A 14,048-nucleotide genomic window follows, 5' to 3' on the forward strand; every position below is an offset into this window, starting at 1 on the left:
TCTTCAAAATTCTTATTTAACTACATTCAAATTTCTTCTTATCTTCAGGGAAATTATCTTAAAGTGACATTTTCATCTTTTTCTGAGAAACTGATGATATCTTTAGCTCTGACAACTCAAAAGTAAAGGTTATTAGTGAGACTGTAGTTAGAGCCTATGTATTGTGTATCTGGAGAGGGAATTCTCATTTACTGTCAAACTGGCAAAAAAATATCTTTATTTCCAGTTCTAGGAAAGAGTTTCCTTTTTACTCTTGTAAGTGTTTCAGTACATAACTAATAAGACAGATGAGAAGACATGTGGAGAATAAGTTTTTAAAAAAGACAAACAGGACTTAGATTACAGAGTCAAATCACTCTTTCTTGGAAGTTTCTATTGCGAATTATACATGTATATCTGGTAATAATAAGTTTTACATAATATTATTGGTCCAAATACTTTTCTAACTGCCTTATAGGTATTATCACACAAGCTTAACTTATATGCAATTATTATGCCCATTTTTCATAATCAAGGAAATTAAAGAAGAGCATTTACATAAGCTGCCCATTTCATATATCAACACAGCTGGGACTCAACCAAGGCAAATTAATTTCAGGGCCCACAGTGTTAGCCAAATACTTTAAGTATCTCAAACGTACCACGAGAAAAAAGTATTTTATTTTTCATGATTTAATCCTATTTCTGTATCTTAACATTCCCTTAAGAACCATTAGACTTGGGTTGAGTTAAGGAATCTGATTACGAAGCTATGTAATATTGAGGGTAAGGTACTAACCTAAACAACCTGTCTTCTTTGGCCTCATTTGAGAAATTCTTTTCTCATTTTAACTCTCTTCTCAATATTGGCCTACTCAATATAGTCATCAAACATGTCAAACACATTTTACCTCCAAACTCAAAAAAATCAAACTCATGCCATCAAATTGATTCCAAGCACAGCAACCCTATGAGGACTGCAGATAACTGCCCTGGTGGCTTTCTGAGACTGCAGCTCTTTATGAGAGTAGAAATTCTCGTCTTTCTATTCTCATAGCAGTTGGTGGTTTTGAATTACTGACCTTGTGGTGAGCAGCCCAGCATGTGACCAGTATGTCACCAGGGCCCCTGACTTGAACGTTCAACATCTAGAATTGTGAGTGTGTAAAATGTTTCTCTTCTTTAAACCAAATAAAATGAATTAGGAAAGAAGCTGTCAATTTATTAATGTATACGGCCCCTCACACCATGAATTGATGATAACGAGACCACATTACTGTCATGAAATAATGTACTCAGCATGAGTCAGTTCAATACTTGGTTCATACTGTCTATTCTTAGGTGGCACGTTTCATCTTCAGCTCTTAAAAAAGGAGAAGTAATCTTTCAAACGGTTTCCCCAACATTTCTGACCTATTTGGTGTTTCATTTTAGCTGCCAAAAAAACCCATTTGTTGGAGTGGTTTGGGTTTGCAAGAGTTCACCGTAAATGTCCTTTGTGACTTTCATGGTCAAGTAGTGGAGTATTGATTAGTAGTGAACGGCCCATTTGGTCTTACACTCCACCATCTGATAGCTGCTCTCTATTTGATATTCCCTGACACCAGAAATCACACTTATGTTTTCTTTGAACACTTAGGCTGCCTGGCAGTCAAGTAATCAATATATCATGACTCGGTTTTAGAGCATGAGGTTAGTGGGAAAGTAGCACTAAATATGTTTGTCCTTACAGGACAGTGCAGAACGGACCACTTCCCCGATTCGCAGAGGGGCAGAGGAGTCAGCAGGTTGGCTACGGTGGCCTCTCTGCCTTGCTCATTGCTACAATAGCTGGGCATCTTGAGCGAAGTCACCCCTTGTTCCCGAGAAAACAAAAGTTACCTGACTTCTTATATTCTTCTTCTAAACTATTTTCCTGTGGTAACTTTGGTATTCTAGGAGTTGGTTGATTTTGTAACCCTTGAAGACATTAATTTCTTTGGAGGATCACATCAATAAATTTATTTTTCATAGTCGATTCAGACCATTCTATAACAGTGGAGTCAAACATTGTTAATAGAAAAATGTTTGCTTACTCCTGTACAGAATTTTGTAGCATAGCAATTTAATCATGATTTAAGAGCCAGGCAGCTCAGTTTTAACCACTTTGCATAAAGTCAAGCTCACTGACATTGAATCAATGCTGACTCATCTTGACTATAGAGGACAGGGTAGAACTGGCCCCTGTGAGTTTCCAAGATTGTAACTGTTCACAGGGTAGAAAGATCCATTTCTCCTGTGGAGCAGGTGAAGATTTCAAACCACTGACCTTGTGCTTAGCAGCTCAACTTGTAACCAATGCAGCACCAGGGTTCCTCTTTGTTGTTGTTTTTTAAACAATAACCAAGCTATAGCATTAAATCTTATTATGTCTCTGTTTCATTCATCTATGAACAGGATAAGTACTAGACTGATTATAATCAGTCAAAAATTGTTGTTAACTGTCATTAGGTCAGCCATCAATCCCATGAACAATGCACATTGTGTTCCATAGAGTTTTTTTTGTCTGTTTTTCATAGGCCTTTATTCTTGGTCTTAGTATGAAATATTGCTCATAGTATAGTAATATATGTCACTTGTAATATATTACGACTTGTAATATACTACTTGTAATATACTATGACTTGTTCAGTAGTATAGTAATATACTTCACTTAGAGATAGGCCGTCACTATGTAGGACATGAGTTGGATTGGCCAGGAATCAAACCCAGTCTCCCAATGAACTACCTCTGTCTGTTGTAATTATATTAGATACTTACTATAAGGTCTTCTGCAGATTACTTTATATAGACTGAGGGTTCAGTTAACATTCATTTATTGACCCATGCTAAGGTCTCTGAATGGTATGAATGGCTGAAGTATTTGATTAGCTTATCTGCTAATCAAAATTGGATGCTTCCAGTCCATCCCAGATCACCTTGAAAGAAAAGGTTGACATCCCACTTCAGAATATGAGCTAATGAAAAACCTGTGGAATCCAGTGGTATGACACACACAGGGCTACCCTTAGCAGAATGTCAGCTCTATGGCAACCAGGTATGTTTTTGATTTGGATATACTAGATCAGTGTTTCCCAAGGCTGCTGATACTGCCCCTGAGGGGCACTGCATCAATCAGGGGGCTGCAGCTGCAGGTCTTCCGTTTCCTTTGGTTTACGGGCAATAGGACAAAAGCTTGTATTCGCCAGGGAATGTTGGATAATTCCTTCCTGAAAATGAAGTGGTGGCCAAATGGGAGCCGATGAGCTGGATTCCTTTTCAGGTGTTCCCGAAACTAGTGTTGCCTGCTAGGTAATAAGAAAGATAAACAAATCATTTAATCTTATGAAGTTTAGCTGTAGATCAGATACGAAAAAACAGAAAATATAACGTTCCTTAGAAGCAGTAGAAAAATAATAAAACAAGCTCACATGAAAGCAATGATGGGGAAGCAGACACTCTTTTAGGAACCAACATAGTGAGAGCTTCTGAAAGATGATACTGAAGCTAAGCTACAAGTGAAATGAGAGTGCCACTCATGAAATGAGACATCATTTCATTTCAGACTTAAGAAACAGCACATGAACAGTCATGGCATGGGAAAAGTAGCTGAGTGTGCTTGAGAGTCATGAGTGGACTAGTGTGATTAGAGGGCAGTGAGTTACAGATGGTGTGAAGATGAAATCAAGATGATGATGACAAACCATATCATGAAGCATTTGAAAGGCTACATAAAGGTTTCTATATCTTAAGTTTATTAAACTATTGATATTTCCTGCTACACAAGTGTTTTCATTATTTTATTTACTTTGCAAATTTCCATAAACTATTTTTATTCCTATCGCTATGTATATAAAAGCAAGGCTTTATTATAGATTTTTTAGCAATTGTCTTTCCAAATTACAAAAGTTGCTGAACAAAAAAGCCACACCATGATCTTGAAAAATTTTACTTAAAATCCCATGATTTTTACACTATCAATTGTGGTAATAATATATGCATCAATATAAGACATGAGAAGCTTCTTTCCTTAGTATAAAATTGTATCCCCTCACGGAAGGGTCCCAAGGAAGGGATGAGTCAGACAGGGTGCAGCATAACACCGATGAAACACACGACATTCCTCTAGTTCTTCTTGTTTTATATATCATTTTATTGGGGGCTTGTACAACTCTTATAACAAACCATACATGCATCTATTGTGTCAAACACTTTTGTACATTTGTTGCCATCATCATTCTCAAATCATGTTCTTTCTACTTGAGCCCTTGGCATCATCTCATTTTTCCCTCTCTCCCCCACTATCCCTTCCTCACAAACCCTTCATAATTTATAAATTATTATTATTTTTCCATGTCTTACACTGTCCGATGTCTCCCTTCACCCAGTTTTCTGTTGACTGTCCTCCAGGGAGGGGATTATATGTAAATCCTCATGATTGGTTCTCCTTTGCTCCCCCATTTTCCCTTTACCTTCCTGGTATCTCTACTCTCATTATCAGTCCTGAGGGGGTTATCTGTCCTGGATTCCCTGTGTTTCCAGCTCCAATTTGTACCAGTGTACATCCTCTGGTCTAGTCAAATTTATAAGATAGAATTGGGATCAGGATAGTGGGGGGGGGTGTGTAGTATTAAAGAACTAGAGGAAAGTTGTATGATTCATTGGTGCTATATTGAACCCTGACTGGCTCATCTCTCCCCTCAACCCTTTTGTAAGGGGATGTCCAGTTGCTTACAGATGGACATTGTGTCTCCACTCCAGACTCCCCTCATTCACAATAATATGACTTTTTTGTTCTTTGATGCCTGATACCTGGTCCTTTTGATACCTTGTGATCACACAGGATGGTATGCTTCTTCCATGTGGGTTTGTTGCTTCTCAGCTAAATGACTGCTTGTTTGTCTTCAAGCCTTTAAGACCCCAGATGCTATATCTCTTGGTAGCCGGGCACCATCAGCTTTCTTCACCACATTTGCTTATGCACCCATTTGTCTTCAGTGATCATGTTGGGAAGGTGGGCAGTATGAAAATGCCAGTTTAATAGAACAAAGTGTGGGGAAATAAATCTATGTGCATATATTAATAGGTTTAGTATTTAGGTAGCAGATGGATATTGGGCCTCTGCTCACGTATTTCCTCTAGTTCTTTAATTCTGCCTTCTTCCACCACCCCCACTATCATGCCCCCAGTTCTACCTTACAAATCTGGCTTGATCGGAGCATGTACACTTGTGCACATAAAGAGCTCACTACACATGAATCAAGGGAAGTAATGGGAGTAGAGATACCATGAGGGCAAGGGTAAGGTTGGGGGAACAGGGGGAGAGAGAGGGAACTGATCACAAGGAAACTATGTATAACCTGCTCCCCTTCCTCCAGGAGGGTGAACAACAGAAACATTGGTGAAGGGAGACAGTGGGCGGTGTAAGATGTGAAAACAATGATAATTTATCAAGGGTTCATAAGGGTTGGAGAGTCAGGGAGGGAGGGGAAAAAGAGGAGCTGATACCAAGGGCTCAAGTAGAGAGAAAATGTTTTGAAAATTATGATGGCAATATATGTACAAATGGGCCTGATACCATTGATGTATCAATTGTTATAAGAACTGTAAGAGTCCCCAATAAAACAATTTACAAAAATTTTTATGTTATTTATTTCTCCTATTTTTCATGCTAAAATTTGAATTGTACCCTCATCCCTAATACACATATACCCCAACATACAACAAATAAAATGGTATGAGCCCCAATAAAAATATTTATTAATAAAATAAGGTTTTATTGATATATAATTAGTATATTATACAATTCAATAGGTCAGTCATATTAAGAAGGGTTGTGCAAGTATCACCAAGTAAATTTTGGAACTTTTCTCCCTTTTTGCAAAAAAAAGCAAACAAATATAATGGCATATAAAATCATACATAAAACTTATAAAATAGATATGATCATCTATTAATAGTTTTACTTTGAAGAGCTCTTACATTCAATAAGTATTAAATAGTTCATTGAAGACAAAAGTTTCCTTAACTTTTATATTTCTGTCTGTTACTATATATCTTATTTGAAAATACAAATATAAATTAATTTGTGCTACTTATGAGGGGGAGGAGCACTGGTGGCAAAGTGGGTTATGTGTTATGTTGCAAATCAGAAGGTCAGCAGTTCAAAACCAGAAGCAGCTCCCTGGAGTGAAAATGAGGCTTTCTATTGCCATAAAAAGTTCAGTCTCAGAAAATCCACACAGGCAGTTCTACCCTCTCATTTAGGGTCACTATGAGTCAGCATTGACTCCATGGTTGTGAGGTTGGTTGGTGGGGCTCTGGTGTTTGGGTCACAGATTGAGCTCATCACCCCAAGTCAGAAGTGTGGAACCACCAGCCACTTCGCAGGAGAAAGATGAGGCTCTCCACTGCTGTAAAGAGTTACATCCTCAAAACCCCATAGAACAGTTTTACTGCTCGATAGGATTGCTTTGACTTAGAATCAACTTCAAGGTGGTGGCTTGAGTTTTTGATACAGATTCAATGGCACTAAGTTGTCTTTTTTCCCATTCTTTTTTTTTAATGAGGGGGAGAAAATCTCATTAGATTCACTTACATATAAATTAGCAAATGTTTTCCCATCTTGCAGGTCAACCCCTAGCCCAACCTCTTACCATTATGCAGACACAATTCCTCCCTCTTAGAGCTTTATGATGCAGTCGGGGAAAGATTAATACTCAGGAAAAAACAGATAAGCAATTCAAAGTTTAAATAGCAAAAATAAAGTCAAAATCAAGGAAGGGTAGGGAATCAAAGTGAGAATGGATTGGATAATTAGGAAGAATTGTGATTATGATAATTACACAGAAAAGAATGTGAAAATATCACAAATTAGAGGTGTTAAAAGTTTACTTGGAGAAAGAGACCAATGTAAATGAGAAAAATTAGGTAAAGATTTTTGAGAAAGGGGTTTTCATTGGGCTTGAAATTTGGCTAAAGTAGGACAGAACAGAGGAGACATATCGTTATCAGAAAGGAAGCAATGAATTAGCTTAGCACATATGAAAATCTCTGAACTTACTGCCAGCGAGTTGATGCCACCATAGTGACCTTATAGGAAAGAGTAGTAGTGCCCGTGAATCTCCAAGATGGCATGTAACTCTGCAGGAATAGAAAAACCTTGTCTTTCTCCTGCAGGAAAGCTGGTGGTTTCAAACTGCTGACCTTGCCCACAAAAGGGAATTATGGAGAAGAATCACTCTATGTACACTTGAAATGTTAGTAATGACCTCAGAAAAATGTTGAAATAGAAGTCTAAGGAGTTTAATTCAGTTCAACAATCAATTTCTGTAGTTTATCACGTGCAAAGCACAAGGTTAGAAGTTACAAGAGATAAAAACAATAGTAGGAAACAGTACATCCTACCATTAAAAGAATTACAAACAAGATTTCAAAAATATTTATAAAATGAGAAATATTGGTATTTGGGGACAGAACATTATTTAGGATTTAATAAGAGGTGTATTATAAAAGATTCCCTTGACAACAGTATTAAGTATTACAATGCAGTCAATTTCTTTTTCTTTATTTTTTCATATAATGGGCAAGTATATCCTTATTTGAAATATCTAGTCTTTCTAGATGTTCCAATGTGATTGGTGTATTAAAGTAGGTTAACACTTTATAAATAGCTTTTTAAGATTAATAGAAAATATTGACTTTGGAAATGGATTTGTGAAACACCTCTGTGAACTCTGTACTTGTTTTTTTCTTTTTTCATTGGTTAAGGGGAGAAGGTGGGCAGAAATTGTAAATGGTGCTAGAGTGTACCAGAAAATTCCAGATTATCCATTCCCTGTGTGTTACATGCTTACATTTAACTTTCCTGTACTGTCTGTATTGCATTTATATATTGGAAAAATGAAAGCTTATTTTATAATAGCTAGTCTCTAAATATTAAAGAGGTTACCAATGTATGACAAAAGTAGAGTTAGTGAAGTAACACATTTGTGTTAGTTTAACAATGTGTTAAAAATCAAAGAAAGCAGATGGACATTGGACCTTAACTCAAGTACTCCCACAACACAAGAACACTTTGTTCTAATAATCTGGCATTCTATAATGCTTACCTTCTTGACAGGATTGCCGAAGACAAAATGGGTGAATAAGCAAATGTGGTGAAGAAAGCTGATGGTGTCCGGCTATCAAAAGATATAGTGTCTGGGGTCTTAAAGGCTTGAAGATAAATAAGCAACCATCAAGCTCAGAAGCAATAAAACCCACATAGAAGAAACACACCAGCCTGTCTGATCATGAGGTGTCAATCGGATAAGGTATCAGGCATCTAAGATCCAGAACAAAGTCATACCAAGGTGAATGGGGAGGGTGGAGAGGATTCGAAGACTCGGTCCCACCTGTGGACAGTTGGACATCCCCTCAAGAGGGATCACAAGGAAGAGATGAGCCAGTCACTGTGCAGTGTAGCACTGATGGAACACACAACGTTCCTCTAGTTCTTTAATGCTTCCTCCCCCCACTACCACGATATCAATTCTACATTACTGATTGGAATAGACCAGAGCATGCACACTGCTACAGATAAGAACCCGCAACACTGGAAATCCAGGACACTTAAACCCTTCAGAGCCAACAATGAGAACAGAGATAGCAGGAGGATAAGAGGAAGCTATGGGGAGAAAGGAGGGACCTGATCAAAAGGATTAATTATAACCCCTCACAGAGGGGTGAACAACAGACAAGTGGGTGAAGGGTGACAGAGAATGATGTAGTATACAAAAATAATAATCTATAACTTATCAAGGGCTCATGAGGGAGGGAGAGGAACGAGGGGGGGGGAAATGCGGAGCTGATGCCAAGGGTTCAAGTAGAAAGAAAATACTTTGAAAGTGATGATGGCAACATATGTACAAATGTGCTTGACACAATGGATAAATGTATGGATTGTAGTAAGAGATTTAAGAGCCCCAATAAAAGTATTTAATAATAATTTTAAAAAAAACAAAGAAAGCTGCCTTGTGGGAATGAAAGAGTTAAATGGCACCAGACGCACATGTGCCTATATTTGTCCTCCGGGTTGTGGAGGAGAGGAATGAATGGTAAATTTCTTAATATAGCTCTTCAGGACACAGTTTGTAACTCCCACTGAGCAAAAGGGAGAGATTGAGTGCATTTTTTCTTCTGAGTCTGGGTAAGAGACAGCGAGGGAAGATGCGGATATAATTATATGATTCAGTAGTGAGCGATACTTAACAGCGTGTGCTTATAGAAACATGAAACTCTAACATGGGATTGGTCAATTTTGCCATCCCATTTGATGTGAAATAAGTAATCTCAAAAGTGGAGGGTATCTCACTCCCATCAAGAAAGAAGAGCCTGAAGTGGTGCCTGTTGTTTGGACGCTGTGACCCCTGTACATTCAGCCTCCTTGATCCAGGGATAGGAAGCTGTGACAGCCCAGAGGAATGGCAGCAATCCACATCTAAAACCACATCACAAGACAGAGCAGTGGCATTTTTCACCCCGGGAGAGAGCGAATCCGAGTGCCTTCATGCAGAAGGGCTCACTTGTGGAGTGGAGTATGTGTATATGTTGAGTGAGGTTCAGGCTTATGGTGGAATGGACTGCCATGTGTCAGAAGTGGGCAAAGACCTGAGTCGGGTACAGGTCCGCTCAAGAGGCCAAGGGCCAGAGAGACCTATTTGTTGGTACAGCAGAGAAGACACTGTTCTGACCAAATAACTGTATCTTGAAATGGCTAAACCCAAATTGTAGCCTGTGAACTTCCCTAATAAATTCTGTAATTGTGGAATTGTCTGTGAGTTCTGTATTACTATAGCAATAAATTGTCCAGCTCTGCAGAAATGCAGAGAGCCATGGAAGAGACCACTGAGGTCAGAATTAGATAGAATGTTGGAGATAGAGACACGTCTGACCCCTGATTCATAGGAATTGACCTTGAACTGATGTTGAGTTTGATTCACTTTGTCCCTTGTGAAGTTAGAGGAGGTCAGACGTGACCTCCACTCAGTTTTTACAAGTATAAATATAAGCATAGTAATGCTTGAAAAGACAGAAATAAAGAGAAAAATAAATTACACCGAAATAAATGTCAATTTCTTTTGTTGTTGCTGTTAGGTACCATTGAGTTAGCATAAAACCTTACTTCATCGGACAAAAGTTTCACAACTATCGCTATATTTTAGTGTATTGTCTCCATTCATCACATTGAGCGTCTCCCTCTGTTTTGCTGACCCTTTACTTTACCAAGCATGATGTCCTTCCCGCAAATGATCCCTCCTGATGACATATTCTCACATCTAAGGAGCATTCTGGATATACTTCCTCCAGGAAAGATTTGTTCTCTCTTCTGGTAGTCTATACTGATATATCTAATTATCTTTTATATGTACTGATTTCCTGATAACATAAACATTTCAAGTGAAAATTCTCATTAATAAAAATCCAGAAATGTAAATCTTGCATTCAACGTAGAAGTTGGGAATTAATATGTTTCTGGAATTACATATATAGAGATGGCATTTTAAAACTTTAACAAAAACTGTTCAATGTTTTTCATTGCACCTAACAAGACCAGGGATTGAGCCAAAGAAAATATCCACAAACACTTGAAAATAACTGAATAGCCATGGAAGAAAACAAAGAAGGCTTGCTCAAAGTAGTAGAAGTGAATGGATCTTAGAGAGCCATCATTGCAGAGGGTCTGGAGAGGTTCAAGAGGTAGAGAATCCTGGATATCAAGTGGTCCAGAAAAAAATGGTACAATGGAAAAATATATACTTAACGTCATTTTCTTACTCTACCCTAAATTATTTTTGCTTGAGCCATTCCTTTTTATTTTTTCCTTTTTAACAATCTTGGTTAGCAAGGAGGGTGGCAATGATCTATGGGAGTTATCTTTCTTAAGTAGTCATTTTCTTTTATTGTCCACCTTTCTCTGTGAAACAATAACTTATGCTAAGTCTGACAGGCCTCTTTGTCTCCACATATCAAACTCCAACCCTCCATTAGTGTCTCAAGTGTGTTTGTCCTCCCATGATTGTGAATTCTATTAAACAATTTTACAATAAAATTTACATCGACCAGGCAGCTGCCTCCTTCAATAATAGAAGAGAACATGTGCTGCAAATTCTCAGGCAGTCTGACTGCAACTTGAGACGCAGATTTAGATTTACCGTGCTTTGAAGAGCAGGCAAATATTGGCTCTCCTGGCTCTCAATCCTTCTTTCTGACTGATTTATCCACCTATCAATATATACACATATGCTGCTTTATACAAACAATCAATAAGCATGCATTAAATCCTCTTCTCCAATTGAGTCCAGGGGGAACAAAGTTGTATGATCGCTCAGGTGTGAGAAAGGAAAAATATTAGCTAGCATGTTGTAGTGCTTTATCATTAACATACATTTGTTTTTCCCATGCACCCTGGGTGATAGCTAGTGTTAGGCTTAGCTTATCAATGAGCCAGTTGAGGATTAAAGAAATAAAGGGATTTTCCTGGGGATGTTCATATAAAAAACAAATGAGCTAGATAGAGCTATTTAAAATTAGGTATCTACCTTCAAATCTCTAATTTTATAAATAGAAGAATAGTGTTCTTATTTCTCTTATATTTATTGATTAAGTAGCACATTTACACTAGTCTGGGTTTTCTACAGAAACAAAAATAGTGACACACACACATACATGAAATAACTTTATATTAAGAAGCAATTTTATATCAATAAGTCATCCCAGCCCAACTCAAGTCCATGGGTCCAGTGCTAGCTGGAACCATCTCCAAACACACTTAGCCACAGAGTGATCACACAGACAGGTGAATTGGGAAGCAAGGTCGCAGGCCAGTATGTGCAGAATCACATGGATCCAAGGTCAATGGAAATATAGTTGGACACTGTTAGTCTGGATAGACTAGAGAAACAAATCCATGGACACACATATGTGTATAAGAAAGAGATTTATATGTGAGAGAATTGAACATTGAGAAAACATCCAGCCCAATCCAAATCAAGTCCATAAGTCCGATATTAGCCCATATATCTAATACCAATCTCTTCAGACTCATGAAACACATGCAGTGATGCCGAGTAGAAGTTCACAGGCATGTTGGTAGAAAGTTTTTGGATCCAGTGTCATTGGAAACATCTCTGAGCTGGCAGGGGTCTCTGCATGGCTTCTCCAGCACCCAGGGCAGCATCAGGGTGTGTTCGTGTGTGTTGTCAGCTGCTGTATCTCCCAGGATGTGAGCAGAGAGTCTCCCACCTCCAAGGAGGAAAATACCAGAATTCCCTGAATTCTTAGGGGAAGGCTATGCCCACAGAGAAGCCGCATTGGCTCTGACCTAATTGACAGGCTAGACCCCACCCCTAAACACTTAATCCTCAAATTGGCAGTGATGTAACTGCCACAGACACAGTTCAAAGGCTTGCTTTATGGGTGAATGGCAGCATGCTCATGGAGACAGAGTCTCAGCAAGGAGGAAGGCAAAGGACTAGAAAGAGAAGTTCTTAATATCTCTCATAAAAAATATTTTAAAATCCACATCCCTGAGGAGGCTTCAGCAGGATGTGACTTGAGTGATAGGTTGGACTCCATTCCTACATTTTCACAGAAGTTCAAGTTTACATAAACTCTAACTGCCACAGCTTGCAATCATAAGAAAGGAACAAAAATGTAATTGAACAACAAAATATAAACTGGATATGCCACTATCCAATACAGCTAAAGCAACATTAAATAATAGTATAAAATATTTTATATGCATTTATAAAGGGAGATTAAATCATAAAATATTACCTTTTAACTTAATCTGCTCTAATTGACTTTGCAATCTTCACTGTCTGATAGTGAAACTATTCATATCCCTAGACGATGGTCAGAGAGGATTCAGCAGAGACTTACTTCTTAATATAGGCATCTTGAAACTCTATTTTGAGCTTCCAATGCCATCCATAGCTTTCTGCAAGCCGAGCGCTCAAAGTTTAAACTCTGCTACCATTCCCGTCTCTGATCTGGATTTTATTATTTACAATCACACAGGCTGGTGTGCTCTTCTATGTGGACTCAGTTGCTACCTCCCTTAGATGACTGCTTCTTTTAAGAAAGTCCTTAAGGCACTGGATGCCAATCTTTTGGATAGCCAGGGACCTCCTGGTTTCTTCACTACAGTTTGCTATCGCCCCCATTTTCAGTGCTTTCTTCATGAGGACCTGTGGTACTGGAGTTGCTCCAAAGAAACTACCAACTCCAAGTGGGTGAAACAAAAGACAGAACATTATTGTGCCAACACGCCATTCAGGGCATTCAAAGCTAGAGACTGAGCCCCCTACCTGGTGTCTTGAGGACTTTAATAGGTAAGGGATTGCTCATAAGGAACTGTTAGGATTTGGCTGGCAAGCGGCTAGGAAGCAGGTTTTGGACGGGGAAGCAGGCTGGTGGGTTACAGAAGTGGGGTGGGGGGAGAATATTAAAGATTGCTAGGGACTTTTCACATTCCTTAGTTTTCCTAGTCTCTGGACAAGCACATTGTCCCTGCCTCACAAGTGCATAGTAGGGCTATCTCATAACAGCTAATTGTTCTTAGATTGGGGCTAGAATTAAGTTTAAGTTCAAAATCTATTCATATACCTATTGTGTATATCTGTAGAGATATATGTATCTGGTTCAGTGTAGAAACATCATTATTGTTTTCTGATAGAGAACATTATAAACCATCCCCATGGGACATAAAGTAATTCTATTGGTAGAGTCATTAATTTAGCCAATGGTCTGGAATTTAAAACACTTTTGAGAAAAGGAAATTACACAGCTGTAGGCCGACTTTGGACCACGGTACATGAAGTGTTGACTTGTTTAGAAATAACTGAACACTGCTTACACAAACAATGGGGTGGATGATAAAACAAAACTTATAATAATACTCATTCACAAAGGTAGAAACATGCTGACAGTTACGTAATCTCCTGTCAATTTGTGAAGGAATATAGTCTAGCCTGTCAATCAGGTCACAGCCAATAATGCCTCTGTGT

The 14,048-nt window shown here is 38.4% G+C and overlaps 1 protein-coding gene across 1 annotated transcript in view; it reads left to right on the forward strand.

The window, feature by feature from the left end:
• Positions 1-14,048, forward strand: part of TNNI3K (TNNI3 interacting kinase) — a 305,113-nt gene that overhangs the window by 35,450 nt on the left and 255,615 nt on the right. Inside the window, 2 exon segments of the mRNA XM_075537291.1 lie at positions 1,712-1,756; positions 1,758-1,818. Of these exon segments, the coding sequence (XP_075393406.1) occupies positions 1,712-1,756; positions 1,758-1,818 (106 nt within the window).

This window comes from Tenrec ecaudatus, chromosome 1, assembly GCF_050624435.1.
Source record: "Tenrec ecaudatus isolate mTenEca1 chromosome 1, mTenEca1.hap1, whole genome shotgun sequence".
NCBI classification, from domain to species: Eukaryota; Metazoa; Chordata; class Mammalia; order Afrosoricida; family Tenrecidae; genus Tenrec; species Tenrec ecaudatus.